Here is a 20,387-nt window from a genome sequence, read left to right on the forward strand (position 1 = left end):
AACCATTGGCACCGCATTGGAAACGTATGGTTTCCGTTCATGTCAGTCAGGACTCCGTTCCCTGACACAGATGTTAACATAGCCTTAAAGATCTAAAAACACTGAAGCAGCAAACTTTGTGAAAACCAACATATGTGTCAGTCTCAAAACTTTTGGCCGGGACTGTAGTTACCGACAGCCCACTGCTCCTGGCTGCTGTTGGCTCAGGGCTGACATTATCTGTCTGTTTTACTGAGAGTCTGCTCTCTATGCTCTTCCCCTCCCTCCTCTCAGAGTAGCACAGTGTAAGGGCCTGTTCACATCAGCGTTGCTTTCCGTTGAGGGGTTCCGTCTGAGCTTTCCATAGGGGGAACTCCTCAACGGAAAGGCAAACAGAAACCTTAGCTTCCGTTTGCATCACCATTGATCTTAATGGCGACGGAAACTTTGCTAATGGTTTCCGTTTGTCACCGTTGTGAAAGTGTTCCGTTGTTTTGACGGAATCACAAGTGCAGTCGACTAACAGTGACAAACGGAAACCATTAGTAAAGAGATCAATAGTGATGCAAACGGAAGCTAAGGTCTCCGTTTGCCCTGCCGTTGAGGGGTTCCCCCGACGGAAAGCTCAGATGGAACCTCTCAACGGAAAGCAACGCTGATGTGAATACAGCCTAACTTCAGTGGGAAATACCAATATGAGGGTATGTGCACACGACCTCTTTTCAGGCGTTATGGAGACGTTTTAGGCCTCGAATTCCGCCTGAAAAGACGGCTCCAATACGTCGGCAAACATCTGCCCATTGGTTGCAATGGGTCTTACGATGTTCTGTGCAGATGAGCTGTCATTTTACGCGTCGCGGTCAAAAGACGGCGCATAAAATTACGGCCACGTCAAAGAAGTGCCGGACACTTCTTGGGACGTAATTGGAGCCGTTTTTCATTGACTCCAATAAAGAACAGCTCTAATTACGTCCGTAAAAGACACCGCGAAAAACGCGAGTACATGCAATAACGTCTGAAATTCTGGAGCTGTTTTCTCCTGAAAACAGCTCTGTAATTTCAGTCGTAATTGGCGTTGTCGTGTGCACATACCCTGAAGGGAAGGAGGTTGTGCACAGCAGATCAACCTGTATCAGTGGGTAGAGAGGGAGTAGAACACACACGACAGAGTCTGCAGGGATCTACAGAGGGGAGAGGAGATCCCTCAGGGAGGAATACGCCCACATGAGCTAAGTAGCAAACTAGGAGAAGATTACAAACTATATGTAAGAGGGGTGAACTGTAAGATTGGGTTCACACAACCTATTTTCAGGCGTAAACGAGGCGTTTTACGCCTCAAATTACGCCTGAAAACACTGCTCAAATACGTCAGCAAACATCTGCCCATTCATTTCAATGGGTTTGCCGAAGTACTGTGCCGACGACCTGTAATTTTACGCGTCGCTGTCAAAAGACGGCGCGTGAAATAACAGCTTCGTCAAAGAAGTGCAGGACACTTCTTGGGACGTAATTTGAGCCGTTTTTCATTGACTTCAATGAAGAACAGCTCCAAATTACGGCCGTAATTGACGCCTTGCAAAACGCGTGTACGATCAATTACGCCTGAAATTCAGGAGCTGTTTTCTCCTGAAAACAGCTCTGTAATTTCAGCCGTAATTGTCGTTACCGTGTGCACATACCCTTAGGGTATGTTCACACTGAGTTTTTCGGCGCTGTTTTTGACGCGAAAATCGTTTCAGGAACCGTGCCTAAAAACAGCCGAAAACATCTTTCATTGATTTCAAAGTTTAGGCAGAGGCTTTTTTTCCCGCGAGCAGAGAAAACGCTCGCGGGGAAAACGCTCGCGGGAAAAAGAAGTGTCATGACCTTTCTTCAGGTGTTTCCTTCTCTGACCTCCCATTGAAGTTCAATGGCCGTGGCTGAAAAACGTGGCAAATAGAGTGCAGGCAGGTCAAAATCTGCCTCAAAATTCCTAAATTAATTTTGAGGCAGATTTTTTCCGCCTGCAAAAAACTCTGTGTGAACAGGACCTAAGTGTTTGACAACCCCGTACGGTATGTTCACACGGCCAATTTTCAGGCATTTTTGGGCCATAACCGCACGATAAATGGCTAAAAATACGGAGACTGAACGACTCCAAACATCTTCCCATTGATTTTTATGGGAAAAACGGCGTTCCATTACCCACGGGGCGTTTTTTACACGGCCGTTTTTAAAAACGGCGCATAAAAAAACACCCCGTAAAAAACAAGTGCATGTCACTTCTTGAGCCGTTTTTGGAGCAGTTTCTCATTGTGTCAATAGAAAAATAGCTCCAAAAACGGCCGTAAAAAACACATCAAAATACGTTTGATGTATAAAATCGGCTTAAAATCAGAGGCTGTTTTCACTTGAAAACAGCTCCATATTTTACAGTCGTTTTTTGTTTGCTGTGTGAACATACCCTCACAAACGAAATTATTATGTTTATATTGAGAAACACTGTATGTGATGATGTTCCGCTATTTATTAGAGTATGTTCACACGCTAAAGTAAAAACAGCTGTAAAATACGGAGCTGTTTTCAAGGGAAAACAGCCTCTGATTTTCAGATGTTTTTAAAGCCGTTTTTTACGGCCGTTTTTGGAGCTGTTTTTCTATTGACCCAATGAGAAACTGCTCCAAAAACGGCTCAAGAAGTGACATGCACTTCTTTTTTACGGGGAGTTTTCATCACCATTGATCTTAATGGCGACGGAAACTTTGCTAATGGTTTCCGTTTGTCACCGTTGTGAAAGTGTTCCGTTGTTTTGACGGAATCACAAGTGCAGTCGACTAACAGTGACAAACGGAAACCATTAGTAAAGAGATCAATAGTGATGCAAACGGAAGCTAAGGTCTCCGTTTGCCCTGCCGTTGAGGGGTTCCCCCGACGGAAAGCTCAGATGGAACCTCTCAACGGAAAGCAACGCTGATGTGAATACAGCCTAACTTCAGTGGGAAATACCAATATGAGGGTATGTGCACACGACCTCTTTTCAGGCGTTATGGAGACGTTTTAGGCCTCGAATTCCGCCTGAAAAGACGGCTCCAATACGTCGGCAAACATCTGCCCATTGGTTGCAATGGGTCTTACGATGTTCTGTGCAGATGAGCTGTCATTTTACGCGTCGCGGTCAAAAGACGGCGCATAAAATTACGGCCACGTCAAAGAAGTGCAGGACACTTCTTGGGACGTAATTGGAGCCGTTTTTCATTGACTCCAATAAAGAACAGCTCTAATTACGTCCGTAAAAGACACCGCGAAAAACGCGAGTACATGCAATAACGTCTGAAATTCTGGAGCTGTTTTCTCCTGAAAACAGCTCTGTAATTTCAGTCGTAATTGGCGTTGTCGTGTGCACATACCCTGAAGGGAAGGAGGTTGTGCACAGCAGATCAACCTGTATCAGTGGGTAGAGAGGGAGTAGAACACACACGACAGAGTCTGCAGGGATCTACAGAGGGGAGAGGAGATCCCTCAGGGAGGAATACGCCCACATGAGCTAAGTAGCAAACTAGGAGAAGATTACAAACTATATGTAAGAGGGGTGAACTGTAAGATTGGGTTCACACAACCTATTTTCAGGCGTAAACGAGGCGTTTTACGCCTCGAATTACGCCTGAAAACACTGCTCAAATACGTCAGCAAACATCTGCCCATTCATTTCAATGGGTTTGCCGAAGTACTGTGCCAACGACCTGTAATTTTACGCGTCGCTGTCAAAAGACGGCGCGTGAAATAACAGCTTCGTCAAAGAAGTGCAGGACACTTCTTGGGACGTAATTTGAGCCGTTTTTCATTGACTTCAATGAAGAACAGCTTCAAATTACGGCCGTAATTGACGCCTTGCAAAACGCGTGTACGATCAATTACGCCTGAAATTCAGGAGCTGTTTTCTCCTGAAAACAGCTCCGTAATTTCAGCCGTAATTGTCGTTACCGTGTGCACATACCCTTAGGGTATGTTCACACTGAGTTTTTCGGCGCTGTTTTTGACGCGAAAATCGTTTCAGGAACCGTGCCTAAAAACAGCCGAAAACATCTTTCATTGATTTCAAAGTTTGAAAATAGGCTGTGTGAACATTATAGCAAAATAAATGGTGCTACGAAAAAGTACAACTCGTCCCTCAAAAATCAAACCCTCATAGTACTATATTGCCGGAAAAATATAAACGTTATGGCTTTTGGAAAGTGGGGAGGAAAAAACGAAAATGAAAATCTGTAAAAGGGCTGCAGCGAAAAGGGGTTAAAAAGCGGGTGGACAAACAAAAACACAGAAATTGTGATAAACTCCAAGCACTAATTAGGCACGAATGTGTTTCCATCAGTCAGGATTTGGCCCAGAAGCTGATATCCAGCATGCCAGGGCGAATTGCAAATGTCTTGAAAAAGAAGGATCAACACTGTAAATATGGAGTTTTTACATAAACTTGATGTATTTGTCAATAAAAGTTTAAAAACATATGAAATGTTTATAATTGTACTTCAGTATACCATCAGTGTCATAACTACCACAGTAGCAGCCGTAGCGGCTTCTACGGGGCCCGGGGCTTGAGGGGGCCCGTGCCGCCAGCCGACACCCCCCCATATGCCCGGTGGCGCCGCTAGCAGCCGTTATGGCTGCTACAGCGGTAGCGCCGCTACTATGGGACCCGCGCCGCCCAACCTCCAAGTATGGGCTGGGCGACACAGGCCGTCTCATGCCTGTAGTTGTCTCTAGCACCGGAGGGGGCCCCGGTGCTAGCGGCAGCCAAATACATGCATTAGCACTGAATGCCCGACCATCCAGTGCCTTACAATGACACTGATTGGAAGGTGCTGATTGACGGGGCAAGTCATTCTGCCCCCTCCAATCAGCGGCATTGGACGACGCTCGTTCAGCTCCAGCAGACATGCTCAGAAGAGAGCATGCCTGCATCGCCAGTGAACAGCGTGGGAACGGGATCATGTGAATATGTCAAGTTTATATATTTTTTTCCTCATAAAAATGTGAGTGGCATTATCTATAGTGGGGGGTCTATCTACAGGGGGTCGTCTTTATGTGGGCCATTATATACAGGGGGGTCTATATGTGGGCCACTATATACAGGGGGGTCTATATGTGGGGTACAAGCTAAAGGGGAGGTCTGTATGTGGGGATGTGGGGCACAATCTACAGGGGGGTCTATATTTGGGGATGTGGGCCACTATATACTGGGGGCTCTATATGTGGGCCATTATATACAGGGGGTCTATATGTGGGCCACTATATACAGGGGGCTCTATACGTGGGCCACTATCTACAGGGGGTCTATATGTGGGCCACTATCTACAGGGGGGTCTATATGTGGGGCACTATATGTGAGACACTATACAGGGGTGGGCTATATGTAGAGCACTATCTATAGGGGAGCTATTTTTTTAGGGTACTTTCTATAGGGGTGGGCTACATGTGGGACACTATATACAGGGGTGGGTTACCTGTGGGGCACTAGCAACAGGGTGGCTATATGTAGTGCACAGTCTACAGGGGTAGGCTATATGTGGGACACTATATACAGGGGGAGCTATATGTGAGACACTATCTACAGAGGTGGGCTATACGTGGAGCACTATCTATAGGGGAAGCTATATGTAGGGCAGCACGGTGGCTCAGTGCTTAGCAGTATTGCCTTGCGGTTCTGGAGTCCATATGTGGGCACTATCTACAGAGGGCTGTATGTGGGACACTATCTACAGGGGCTTCTATGTAGGTCACTATCTACAGTGGCTCTATGGGGGTCACTATCTATAGGGGGCTATGGAGTCACTATCTACAGGGGGAACGGTGTGTGTGTGACATAGTATATGGTACTATTATAATCAGGGACACAGTGTATGGCGCTATTATAGTTAGAGGTGCAGTGTATGGTGCTTTATTATATTTAGAGGTGTTGAGAATATTAACTTTGTTTATAGGTGCAGAAATGTTTTAAAAGTGAGAAGCTGAAGACATCTGAGCGGAAAACTGCAGAAATGGGTCATGGCCGGTAGAAATCCATCATAGAGGTCTGGACCGGAGGGAGAAGAAAAGAACTAGAATCTGAGACGTCACCGGTGAGTCACTTAATGTAAATGTTTATTCTGCCTCTGATTAGTATTGTAGTCACTGTGTGATCTGCAGCGAGATGATTATGATATGATATTTTTTTGTGAAACAGCATCTCCCAGCATATCCTTACCATTGTTCGGGCCATGCTGGGAGCTGTAGTTTTACGCCATACAAACCTATACGGCAGGGGTTGCACTAAATTGAGCTGTATTTGTTCTAGTGTTGTATATATGTACTGATCTTGGTTCTGATGCTGTATGTAAGTACTGAGCTTGGTTCTGGTGCTGTATATATGTATGAGATTGGTTTTGGTGCTGTGCATATATGTAATGAGTTTGGTTCTGGTGCTGTATATATGTACTGAGCTTGGTTGTAGTGCTGTATTTATGTACTGAGGTTGGTTCTGGTGCTGTATATATGTCAGAGCTTGGTTCTAGTGCTGTATTTATGTACTGAGCTTGGTTCTAGCGCTTTATTTATGTACTGAGCTTTGTTCTGGTACTGTATAAATGTCAGAGCTTTGTTCTGGTGCTGTATATATGTACTGATCTTGGTTGTGCTACTGTATGTATGTACTGAGCTTTGTTCTGGTGCTGTATATATGTACTTAGCTTTGTTCTAGTGCTGTATTTATGTACTGGGCTTGGTTGTGGTACTGTATATATGTCAGAGCTTGGTTCTGGATCTGTAGTTATATAGAATATATTTATAATAACAAAATTGCAGGGCAGATGGAATTGTTCTCAATTCATTGAAAATTTAATAGGAATCTGTCAGGTAGTTTTAACCCCTTGAACCGCCACCATGCGGTAATACATGACCTGACAATATTTCCAAACATTCCCTTGTATGTTTTTTTCAGATGCAGCAAAATCCTTAAAATCCACTTTTAAAACGACACACACTATATGCTAATTACTCATTAGAGGGTCATGGGGTGGTGCCGCTATCCTGAAGAGTCACATATTCCTGCCTCCAAACCCACCTTTCTATGTTTGAGTGACATCTCCCTGGCTGATACAACTTTCTTGGATGCGCCATTGCCTTGTGGCACTATACATAAGGGGGGGCTGTGTGGCACTATACACAAAGGGGGGCTGTGTGGCACTATACACAAGGGGGAGCTGCGTGGCACTATACACAAGGGGGGCTATGTGGCACTATACATATGGGGGAACTGAATGGCACTATTTACAAGGGGGAGGGCTGTGGTTCTATCTACAGGGGGGCTGAGTGTGGCGCAATTTACAGGGATCTGTGTGCTGCACATCCTACTAAGAGGGGTCTGTGAGCACTGTATACAAGGGAGTGGGGCTGTGTGGCACTATATACAGTGGGAGCTGTAGAGTGCTATATACAGTGGGGGCTTTATGGTGATATCTACAGGGGGGGCTGTATGGCACTATCTACAAGGGGGAGGTGAGGGCGCTATCTACAAATGGGGTTTTACACAGTCTATAGGCGGGGCTATATAGCACTGTCTACAGGGGGGCTGTATGGCACATTCTACAGGGGCACTATTTATAAGGGGGGCTGCTTGTGGCACCCAGGACGGGCCCAGTCAAGAGTTTGCTATGGGGCCCAGTCTTTCCTAGTTACGCCCCTGTGTACCATAGAACATCTGACTAAAGCTTCGTTCACATCTGTGCCAGGGCTCATTTCCGACATTCCGTCTGAGCTTTCCGTCGGAGCCCTGACTGACACAAACGGAAACCGGTGACGGATCCGGTGCCAATGGTTTCCGTTTGTGTCAGTTGTGCAAGGGTTCCGTCATTTTGACGGAATGAATACCGTAGTCGACTACAGTACTCATTACGTCAAAACTATGGAACCCTTGCACAGCTGACACAAATGGAAACCATTGGCACCGCATTGGAAACGTATGGTTTCCGTTCATGTCAGTCAGGACTCCGTTCCGACTGAAAGCGGATCCCTGACACAGATGTTAACATAGCCTTAAAGATCTAAAAACACTGAAGCAGCAAACTTTGTGAAAACCAACATATGTGTCAGTCTCAAAACTTTTGGCCGGGACTGTAGTTACCGACAGCCCACTGCTCCTGGCTGCTGTTGGCTCAGGGCTGACATTATCTGTCTGTTTTACTGAGAGTCTGCTCTCTATGCTCTTCCCCTCCCTCCTCTCAGAGTAGCACAGTGTAAGGGCCTGTTCACATCAGCGTTGCTTTCCGTTGAGGGGTTCCGTCTGAGCTTTCCATAGGGGGAACTCCTCAACGGAAAGGCAAACAGAAACCTTAGCTTCCGTTTGCATCACCATTGATCTTAATGGCGACGGAAACTTTGCTAATGGTTTCCGTTTGTCACCGTTGTGAAAGTGTTCCGTTGTTTTGACGGAATCACAAGTGCAGTCGACTAACAGTGACAAACGGAAACCATTAGTAAAGAGATCAATAGTGATGCAAACGGAAGCTAAGGTCTCCGTTTGCCCTGCCGTTGAGGGGTTCCCCCGACGGAAAGCTCAGATGGAACCTCTCAACGGAAAGCAACGCTGATGTGAATACAGCCTAACTTCAGTGGGAAATACCAATATGAGGGTATGTGCACACGACCTCTTTTCAGGCGTTATGGAGACGTTTTAGGCCTCGAATTCCGCCTGAAAAGACGGCTCCAATACGTCGGCAAACATCTGCTCATTGGTTGCAATGGGTCTTACGATGTTCTGTGCAGATGAGCTGTCATTTTACGCGTCGCGGTCAAAAGACGGCGCATAAAATTACGGCCACGTCAAAGAAGTGCAGGACACTTCTTGGGACGTAATTGGAGCCGTTTTTCATTGACTCCAATAAAGAACAGCTCTAATTACGTCCGTAAAAGACACCGCGAAAAACGCGAGTACATGCAATAACGTCTGAAATTCTGGAGCTGTTTTCTCCTGAAAACAGCTCTGTAATTTCAGTCGTAATTGGCGTTGTCGTGTGCACATACCCTGAAGGGAAGGAGGTTGTGCACAGCAGATCAACCTGTATCAGTGGGTAGAGAGGGAGTAGAACACACACGACAGAGTCTGCAGGGATCTACAGAGGGGAGAGGAGATCCCTCAGGGAGGAATACGCCCACATGAGCTAAGTAGCAAACTAGGAGAAGATTACAAACTATATGTAAGAGGGGTGAACTGTAAGATTGGGTTCACACAACCTATTTTCAGGCGTAAACGAGGCGTTTTACGCCTCGAATTACGCCTGAAAACACTGCTCAAATACGTCAGCAAACATCTGCCCATTCATTTCAATGGGTTTGCCGAAGTACTGTGCCGACGACCTGTAATTTTACGCGTCGCTGTCAAAAGACGGCGCGTGAAATAACAGCTTCGTCAAAGAAGTGCAGGACACTTCTTGGGACGTAATTTGAGCCGTTTTTCATTGACTTCAATGAAGAACAGCTCCAAATTACGACCGTAATTGACGCCTTGCAAAACGCGTGTACGATCAATTACGCCTGAAATTCAGGAGCTGTTTTCTCCTGAAAACAGCTCCGTAATTTCAGCCGTAATTGTCGTTACCGTGTGCACATACCCTTAGGGTATGTTCACACTGAGTTTTTCGGCGCTGTTTTTGACGCGAAAATCGTTTCAGGAACCGTGCCTAAAAACAGCCGAAAACATCTTTCATTGATTTCAAAGTTTAGGCAGAGGCTTTTTTTCCCGCGAGCAGAGAAAACGCTCGCGGGGAAAACGCTCGCGGGAAAAAGAAGTGTCATGACCTTTCTTCAGGTGTTTCCGTCTCTGACCTCCCATTGAAGTTCAATGGCCGTGGCTGAAAAACGTGGCAAATAGAGTGCAGGCAGGTCAAAATCTGCCTCAAAATTCCTAAATTAATTTTGAGGCAGATTTTTTCCGCCTGCAAAAAACTCTGTGTGAACAGGACCTAAGTGTTTGACAACCCCGTACGGTATGTTCACACGGCCAATTTTCAGGCATTTTTGGGCCATAACCGCACGATAAATGGCTAAAAATACGGAGACTGAACGACTCCAAACATCTTCCCATTGATTTTTATGGGAAAAACGGCGTTCCATTACCCACGGGGCGTTTTTTACACGGCCGTTTTTAAAAACGGCGCATAAAAAAACACCCCGTAAAAAACAAGTGCATGTCACTTCTTGAGCCGTTTTTGGAGCAGTTTCTCATTGTGTCAATAGAAAAATAGCTCCAAAAACGGCCGTAAAAAACACATCAAAATACGTTTGATGTATAAAATCGGCTTAAAATCAGAGGCTGTTTTCACTTGAAAACAGCTCCATATTTTACAGTCGTTTTTTGTTTGCTGTGTGAACATACCCTCACAAACGAAATTATTATGTTTATATTGAGAAACACTGTATGTGATGATGTTCCGCTATTTATTAGAGTATGTTCACACGCTAAAGTAAAAACAGCTGTAAAATACGGAGCTGTTTTCAAGGGAAAACAGCCTCTGATTTTCAGATGTTTTTAAAGCCATTTTTTACGGCCGTTTTTGGAGCTGTTTTTCTATTGACCCAATGAGAAACTGCTCCAAAAACGGCTCAAGAAGTGACATGCACTTCTTTTTTACGGGGAGTTTTCTAATACGCCGTTTTTAAAAAACGGCCGCGTAAAAAACGTCCCGTGGGAATGGAACCCCGTTTTTCCCATTGAAATCAATGGTCAGATGTTTGGAGGCATACAGCCCTTGTGTTTTCAACAGTTTTTCGGGGCATTTACGGCCCGAAAAACGGCTGAAAATAGGCTGTGTGAACATACCCCTACCGTGTTTTGTGGTGCTCTACACTGACTGAATGTCATGCATTCTATGCAAAAAAACAAGTCCTCATATGGCTACATCGACGGAAAAATAAACAAGTTATGGATCTTTAACCCCTTAATGACCGGGCATGTTTGTACCTTAATGACCAAGCCTTATTTGTCAAATCTGGTATGTCTGACTTTATCAGAGAATAACTCTGTGAAAGTTTTGAATATCCAAGTAATTCTGACATTGTTTTTTTGTCACATGTTGTACTTTATTTTAGTGGTAAAAGTAGACTGATACGATTTGTGGAAATTAATTAAAAAATAGAAAAATGGAAGAAATTTTGTAAAAATTACCATTTTCCCCTATTTTTAACTGCAATATGTCACATATGTACACACATACTGTACAATTTTTTTAATTAAATATATATTTCTATCTCTTTACTCCATTTTGGCAGCACTTTTGAAAAAAATAAAATAAATTTTCAGCAATTTAGAGGACTTACAAATTGAATAATAATTTTATAAATTTTGAAGTATATTTTGTTTTCCGGCACCAAGCCAGGTTTTCAGAGGCTCATAGGTCTCAGAGTGATGGAAACCCCCACAAACGACCCCATTTAGAAAACTAGACCCCTTAAGGTATTTACCTAAGGGTATAGTAAGTATTTTGACCCCACAGTTTTTTGCTAAATTTAATACATAGCAGGTGAAAAAAAAAATAATTTCACTTTTTTTCATAAAAGTATCAGTTTGAAGACCAATTTCTTTGTAAAGCGACCATGAGAATGAAGAAACACACCACAAAATCTATCACCCTGTTTCTCCTGTTTTCAAAAATACCAACATTGTGGCCCTAATGCGCTGCCTGGACACACGGCAGGACCCAAAATGAAGGGAGCACCCGGAGGCTTTCAGGACTCATATTTTGCTTGAAAATGTTTTAGGCCCCACGGTACATTTGGAGAGGCATTGAGCTGCCAGAACGATAGAAACTCCCCATAAACGACCCCATTTAGAAAACTAGACCCCATAAAGGTATTTATTTAGGGGTATAGTAATTATTTTGACCCCACAGTTCTTTGCTAAATTTAATGCATATCAGGTGAAAAAAATAATAATTTCACTTTTTTCATAAGTATTTGTTTGAAGACCGATTTCTTTGTAAAGCGACCATGAAAATGAAGAAACACACCCCAAAATCTATCACCCTCTTTCTCCTGTTTTCAAAAATACCCACATTGTGGCCCTAATGCGTTGTTTGGACACACGGCAGGGCCCCAAAGGAAGGGAACACCCGGAGGCTTTCAGGACTCATATTTTGCTTGAAAATGTTTTAGGCCCCAATGTACATTTGGAGAAGCTTTGAGCTGCCAGAATGATAGAAACTCCCCATAAACGACCCCATTTCGAAAACTAGACCCCTTAAGGTATTTATCTAGGGGTATAGTTAGCATTTTGACCACACAGGTTTTTCGCTAAATATATTGAAATTAGTCTGTAAGAATTAAAATGTACTTTTTTTCTGAAACAACATAGAAATTTTTATTATTTACAAGGAATAACAAAGAAAATGCACCCCAACATTTGTAAAGCAATGTCTCCCGATTACGACAATACCCCATATGTGGTAATAAACTGCTGTTTGGGCCCACAGCAGGGCTCAGAAGGGAAGGAGCGCCATTTGGATTTATGATTTTGCTGGAATGGTTTTCGGTGCCATGTCGCATTTGCAATGCACTGGAGGGACCAAAACAGTGGAAACCCACCAAAAGTGACCCCATTTTGGAAAAACCTTCAAGGAATTTTTCTAGGGGTATAGTGAGCATTTAGACCCCACGGGTCTTTTGCAGAGTTTATTAGAATTAGGGCGCGAAAATTAATATCAAAATTTTTTCCACTAAAATGTTGCATTTTCTCATTTTCACAAGGGATAAAGGAGGAAAAAAACAACCATTTTTTTATAAAGCAATTTCTCCCGAGTACGGAAATACCCAACATGTTGTCATACGTTTTTTCATTAGAAATGAATTAACCCTTTCAGGACTGATCCATTTTTTGCTTTCATATTTTAGATTTTCACTCCCCGCTTTCCAAGAGCCATAACTTTTTTATTTTTCCATCAATAGAGTGGTGTGAAGGCTTATTTGTTGCGGGACAATCTGTAGTTTTCATTGGTACCATTTTGGGGTACATGCGATTTTTTTTGATCACTTTTTATTCAATTTTTTTGCAATCCTGAGCAAAAAACAGGAATTCTGACACCGTTTTTTTAGGTTTTTTTTTTCGGCGCTCACCGTACGCAATAAATGACATTTTTAATTTATTCTGCGGGTTGGTACGATTACGGCGATACCATATGTATATAGGTTTGGTCCTTTTTTTTAGCGTTTGCGCAATAAAATGATTTATTTATAAAAAAAAAAAATTCTGTGTCACCATATTCTGAGAGCCATAATTTTTTAACTTTTTAGTCAAAAAAGCTGTGTAAGGGCTTGTTTTTTGCGGGACGGATAGAAGTTTTTATTGGTACTATTTTCGGGTACATGCGACTTTTTGATCACTTTTTATTCTTTATTTAGGGAGCGGTGGTGACCCAAAAAATTGCGATTCTGTCGTAGTTTTTTATTGATTTTTTTGGGGTGTTCATCGTGCGGGAAAAATAACATTATAGTTTTATAGTTGGGTTCGTTACGAACGCGGTGATACCAGATATGTGTACTTTTTTAACGTGTTCATTTTTTTTCTATAATAAAAGTCTTATTATAGGAAAAAAAGCATTTAGTGTTTATAGAACTTATAACTTTTATTTTTACACTTTTTTTAAAACATTTTTATTACTTTTTTTTACTTTTTTAACTTGTCCCACTAGGGGACACTTAGTCTTGCAGCTTTGATCGCTGCTAGAGTACATTACACTACACACGTAGTGTAATGTACTCTAACTGTCATTGTGACGTGACTGTCACACTGACAGGAAGCAGAGGAGGAACGGCCGGAGGCTGTTCCTCCGAGGCTTCCGTGCATGGCAACCCGGAGGTCATTATCTGACCTCCGATTGCCGTGACAAGCATCGGTAGCCCCCACGATCACTTCGTGGGGGCTGCTGATGTGCTTCAAACCACTTAAATGCGGCGACGGCAATCCGTCGCCGCACTTAAGGGGTTAACTGCCGAAATCAGCGGCGATGGTCCGCTATCCGGCGAGACTGATGTCTCAGCTGTCTAGGACAGCTGTCAGCGCGGGTCTGTCACTCTGTGTTTACACAGAGTGACAGTTTGAAATGCGGACGAAAATGTACGTCATGGTGCGGGAACTAGCAGCCGACCATGACGTACATTTTCGTCCTTGGTCGTTAAGGGGTTAAATGTGGCGACATAAATTTTTTTTTATGAAATGTGCTTTTTTTTTAGGTAAGTAGTAAAACATAAAAAACTATACTGTACATATTTGGTATCGCCGTAATCGATCCGACCTATGGAATAAAGGTAATTTTTTATTTATCCCGATGGTATACGGCTCAAAATTTAGAATGCAAACATACAATGGTAGAATTGCTGTTTTTTTCCACTCACCCAGAAAGAGTTAATAAAAGTGAATCAATAAGTTATGTGTACCCTAAAATAGTGGCATTGAAAATACAACTTAGGCCTTATTTACATGAACGTGTTAAACGTCCGTGGGATGGCCGTTGAAACAATGGCCGTCCCACAGACCTATGTAATTCAATGTGGCCGTTCACACAGTTGTTGTTTCAACAGACCGTGTGAAGGGTCCGTGGGAAAATAGGACATGTCCGTTCTTTTCGCGCATCATGCATCCCTCCATAGACTCTCAACTATGGGGGATGCGTGACATCGCGTCCCGCAGCGCTGAGCACGGATGCACCTCGGATGTGAAAAACTGCAATTTTTCATGTCCGAGATGCGCAGTGCTCGTGTGAATCAGGCCTTATCCTGCAAAAAAACCAGTCCTTTATACAGCTATATTGATGGAAAAACTAAAAAGTTACGGCTCTTAGAATGCAGTGATGCAAAAATGAAAAAAATCCTGCGGTCCAGGAGGCCACAAAAGGCTTGGTCCAGAAGGGGTTAAGGATACAAGCAATTTCGGCATTAGTACACAAGTTTTTTATGATTTTGTTTTGCTGCACTTCGTCAGCATGCCACTATTCTGGAACGGCATCCGAAACAGTTGACAAAGACATACATCTCACTAACAAAATACAGGCAAATAAAAAAGAAAAGTAGAATGGATGATTGTTTGCTTAATAATTAGGGTATGTGCACACGATAACTGCATTTACGTCTGAAATTACGGAGCTGTTTTCCGGAGAAAACAGCTCCTGAATTTCAGACGTAAATGCATGTACTGGTATTTTTCGCTGCGTCTTTTACGGACGTAATTTGGAGCTGTTCTTCATTGAAGTCAATGAAAAATGGCTTCAATTACGTCCAAAGAAGTGTCCTACACTTCTTTGACGAGGCTGTTATTTTACGCGCCGTCTTTTGACAGCGACGCGTAAAATTACAGGTTGTCGGCACAGTACATCGTAACACTCATTGAAAATAACGGGCAGATGTTTGCCGACGTATTGGAGGCGTTTTTTCAGACGTAATTCGAGGCGTAAAATGCCTCCATTACGTCTGAAAATAGGTCGTGTGAACCCAGCCTTACATATGCACAATTACAAAACAACTTTCTTTGAAACCCTTTTAGTGATTATCATCACGTCATGATTGTCTGTACCTATGTATGTGCCACTGACTATTTTACCTGAATGCCCATCAAAGTATGAGACCATAAACTCACAGAAATTTTCCGTCCGGCTGTGCTCCTGAGTATAACTTTCGCTCAGCTTCTTCTCTGCTTAGGTTCCCATGATACCATGTCATCTTTTCATGAACAGTTGTAGCAATTAGTTTCTCCACCTGTGGAGCTTGGCTTATGATTGCTTGTTCCAAGGCATCTCCCTGTAGGGTCAATTAAAATTATGTAAAAAAAATAAATAAAAAAAAACTGATGGTGGTGTATTCAACCAGTACCATAACAACTAAAATACAAATGAACCTTGCATGAAAAATTCTGACTAAAAATATTATTAGCTTTAACATTATTGTGATTGTTACTTTGTCTTTAAATGCAGGAAAGTAAATGCCGTGAAGGGGGTGTTCACATTGATGGCCTATTATTAGGATGTGTGATTGGTGGAGGTCTGACCCCCATTAACCCAACTGATAAGTGAAATGAAGGGGCCATGGCACTTTCCAGGCACAGTGGCAAATCGATTTATTTAGATGTACCTTGTACTGCAGCTTATGAAATGATGGCACTGTTGGGGATCAGCAGCACAAACTGATGGCCTATCCTAAGAATAGGACATCAATGTGTATACTTGGAAACCCCTTTTAAGGGAATGTGTCATCAGTAATTGACCTATTGTTTAACCCCTTCAGGACACAGCCTGTTTAGGCCTTGTGGACACAGATGATTTTTTCAAATATGACATGTGTCGCTTTATGTGGTAATAACTCTGGAATGCTTTTACCTATCCAAGCAAATCTGAGATTGTTTTCTCGTGACATATTGTACTTTGTGTTAGTGAAAAAATTTGGTCGATAAATTCAATATTTATTTGTGAAAAACGCCAAATTTTTGCGAAAGTTTGCAAAAATTTGCATTTTTCGAAATTTAAATGTATTTGCTTGTAAAACAGATAGTAATATCTACAAAATAGTTACTAGTTAACATCACCCATATGTCTACTTTATGTTTGCATCTTTTTTGAACATCCTTTTATTTTTCTAGGATGTTACAAGGCTTAGAACTTTAGCAGCAATTTCTCACATTTTCAAGAAAGTTTCAAAAGCCTATTTTTTCAGGGACCAGTTCAGTTCTGAAGTGGCTTTGAGGGCTTTATATATTAGAAAGTCCCCATCAATCACCCCATTTTGAAAACTGCACCCCTCAAAGTATTCAAAACCACATTCAGAAAGTATTTTAACCCTTTTGGCGTTTCACAGGAATTAAGGCAAAGTAGAGGTGAAATGTACAAATTTCATTTTTATTGCCGAAATTCATTTGAATAAAAAAAAATGACAATATCTTACTGGCCTTTGAAGCAGCTGATTGACATTGCATGCTGTTATTTAGTTTATGATCTACAAGTACACCCAGATCCTTCGCAACAAGTGACTCTCCCAGTATAGCTTCCTCTAGGACATATGATGCATGCAGATTGTTGGTACCCAGAAGCATAACTTTACATTTATCTACATTAAACCTCATTTGCCAAGTGGATGCCCAAACACTAAGTGTGTCCAAATCGGCTCGTAATTTATAAACATCTTCCATAGACTGAACAATACTACATAGCTTGGTGTCATCTGCAAAAAAAGAAATAGTGCTATTAATCCCATCCTCTATATCATTAATAAATAAGTTGAATAATAGTGGTCCCAGCACTGAACTCTGGGGTAGACCACTTATAACCGGGGACCATTCAGAGTAGGTTTTATTGACCACAACTCTCTGGATACGGTCCTTGAGCCAATTCTCAATCCAATTACAAACTATACTTTCTAAACCTATAGTCCTTAATTTACTCATTAGGCGTCTATGAGGGACAGTGTCAAAAGCCTTTGCAAAGTCCAAAAACACTATATCCACAGCAGCCCCTCTGTCTAGGCTTCTGCTCACCTCTTTATAAAAAACAAATCAGGTTGGTTTGACAACTTTTTCCCTGCGTCAGTCCCTTTGCACTATACTAATCACTACAAAATCTCTAAATATTATGAAGAGGGGGACAAAATTAATTGAACTAAGTTCTTTAAGAACTCTAGGGTGTAACCCATCTGGTCCCAGGGCCTTGTGTCATATATTTTATTTAACTTAGCTTGGACCATACCTACATTCAGCCAATTCAGTATATTCATTTAACGTATTAACAGCACTGGCACCGGCTACATCAGCTGCTCTTTCTTCTGTTGTATATACAGAGCTAAATAACCCATTTAGTAACTCTGGCTTCTCTTGATCCCATGTGACCAACTCCACATTACCACTTTTTAGGGGTCCTACATGTTCAGACCTTGGTTTCTTCGCATTTACATACTTGAAGAATTTTTTAAGATTTGCTTTGCTATCCTTGGCCACCTGCCTTTCATTTTGTATTTTTACCGATTTTATTACTCTTTTGCAGATTTTATTAATGTAATGTCCGTGGCTGCGGGCCGTCAGCTCCAATCTCCTCCTGACAGCTGCAGCCACGAGTCGGCGAGTGCTGGCCCCAGCCTCCTCAGGAGACGCCAGCACCCGCGTCCACTCACCTCAGCCAGGTTCCGTATGGTGCGCACGCACGCTCATGCCCGCTCTTAAAGGGGCAGCGCGCGCACCGGACTTCTGATGAACTTGAACCCGTGAGTACCCTGAACTATAAGAGGGCTCCAGTCCCCTGCTTCTATGCCTGAGCGTTGTTGCGGTTTCCAAAGTTTGTCTATGTGATGGCCTCCTAGTGCCTTCCTGTTCCTGTTCGTGTTCCCTGCATTCCATACTATCCTGGTCTAGCACTGTGCTGTGTCGTGCTGTACCCCACGTCTGACCTGCTTCATCTCGCCTGATGTCTACCTGCTGCCTAGTCACAGCCGAGCCTGCCCTCTCTGCTGTCCGAGCTGTCACAGATACCTATACGAACTATAGACATTGACCTGCTCCCTGTTTGCCAACTGCCTTACCGCCAAGGCGGTACGGCCCAGTGGATCCACAGACCCTTCTTGACAATTAAGGTCTTTATAATTTACTAAGGCTACAGCTACCCTCAGATTTATATTTTTGAAATGCCCTTTTTTTGTCATATATTGCCCTTTTTACAGAAGGTGTAAGCCATGTGGGGTTTATATTTTAGTTGTTTATTCTTGTTACCTATAGGAATACATTTTATCATACAGTTAAGGTAAAATATAACTATATTATGATCACTGTTACCGAGGTTTTCATGAACAGTGACATTCCCAACAAGCTCTGGATTATTAGAAATGACCAGATCCAACAGAGCTTCACCTCTAGTCGGGTCTTCCACAAACTGGCCTATAAAATTTTCCTGCAACAGGTTGAGGAAATTTCTCCCCTTCGCAGTTGAAGCCGAACCATGACACCAATTAATATCCCTGTAATTAAAATCTCCCATTATCACTACAGTACCAGCGTGTGCAGCCCGCTCCATCTCTTTGTATAGCTGACATCTCCCCAGTTATATTGGGGGGTCTATAGATTACACCAAAAGCAATTTTTTCAGTGTTTACCTCCCTTTTTAATTCCACCCACAAGGTTTCAACCTCCTCACAATCTTCACCCTCTAATGTCTCTTTCACATTCACCTTCATATCACTTCTCACATACAGACATAAACCACCGCCTTTTCTATTTGTCCCGTCTTTCCAAAACAGTGTAAAACCCTGTAGATTTACAGCCCAGTCATGTGAAGAGTCTAGCCATGTTTCAGCAACACCAACTATATCTATATTTTCTTCCAGTGTCAAGGCCTCCAGCTCCCCCATTTTTCTTGCTAGACTTCTTGCATTTGTGAACATACACTTTAACTTGCCTTTAATTTTTTCACTTTCAGAAATGTGATTATTTGACATTATTTAGGCATTTTTATTTTCATTGCTCTTTTGTAACAAAAGGATCTCCTCATCCTGTTGTCTAGTCCTCTCCCCACAGTCTATTTCTCCCACAGCTCTATACTATTGATTCCTATGCTCTATGTGGATTTTGTAAAGCATATGTCTAAATGTTGTTAGCAGCAGCTCCACAAGATGGCTGCCCCCATAATCATGTACAGGAAAAAAAATCTACAATCATAAAATAAAAACAGTTTAGAAAAAAAGAGAGGGGGATTCATTAAGACTGGCATTTTATAAACCAGTCTTAATCTGAAACACGCTGGACTAAGGGGCACCTGATTTATTAAGAGACGCGACTGCTAATGAAATAGTCACCTCTCTGGCTATCTGTGCGCCAGTTTCTGGTGTAAGTTATAGTAAATGTGTTAGATTGTGCGTGGGTGATGTGTGCTTCTTCCCGCTAAGCCCTGCCATTTTATTTTAAGTGCTGGCGGTGGCGTAAAGATCTGATTTTAATTAGAAACATATATATATATATATATATAAGTGATACATTCCCTTTAACCCCTTAATGACCGCCGTATAGTATTTTTACAACACCGTTCAAGGTAGTTCTTCTGAAGCGCCGCCTTTTCACGATGGCACTTCAGAAGAAGATTTCCCGCATCGGACGGGCTGTTCCTGTTGCTAACAGCGTCAGGCTTCAGGGCATCGATTGGAGACTACTAGCAGTGGTCTCCGATCCTATTTAACCCCTATTTAACCCCTCAGATGCAGCAGTCAATAGCGACCGCTGCATCTGAGTGGTTTTAGAGGGAGGGGCTCCCTCTCTCACCCCACCGGCACACCCTCTATGCAATCGCGGCATGCCGATGGTTTCTATGGTAGCCTTGGGGCCTAACAAAGAGCCGCCATGTCTGCCTCTAGTGATTGCCTTTTAGGCCATGTCAGAGGCATGGCCTAAC

General features: G+C 42.8%; 1 protein-coding gene across 1 annotated transcript in view; it reads right to left on the reverse strand.

Annotated features, from left to right (window-relative positions):
* The window catches only part of ZAP70 (zeta chain of T cell receptor associated protein kinase 70), a 191,166-nt gene that overhangs the window by 151,804 nt on the left and 18,975 nt on the right, over positions 1–20,387 (reverse strand). Inside the window, exon 3 of the mRNA XM_075863202.1 lies at positions 15,611–15,771. Coding sequence (XP_075719317.1) covers positions 15,611–15,771 — 161 coding nt within the window. The remainder of the gene's footprint in view (positions 1–15,610; positions 15,772–20,387) is intronic.

This window comes from Rhinoderma darwinii, chromosome 1 (assembly GCF_050947455.1).
Source record: "Rhinoderma darwinii isolate aRhiDar2 chromosome 1, aRhiDar2.hap1, whole genome shotgun sequence".
Lineage (NCBI taxonomy): Eukaryota > Metazoa > Chordata > Amphibia > Anura > Rhinodermatidae > Rhinoderma > Rhinoderma darwinii.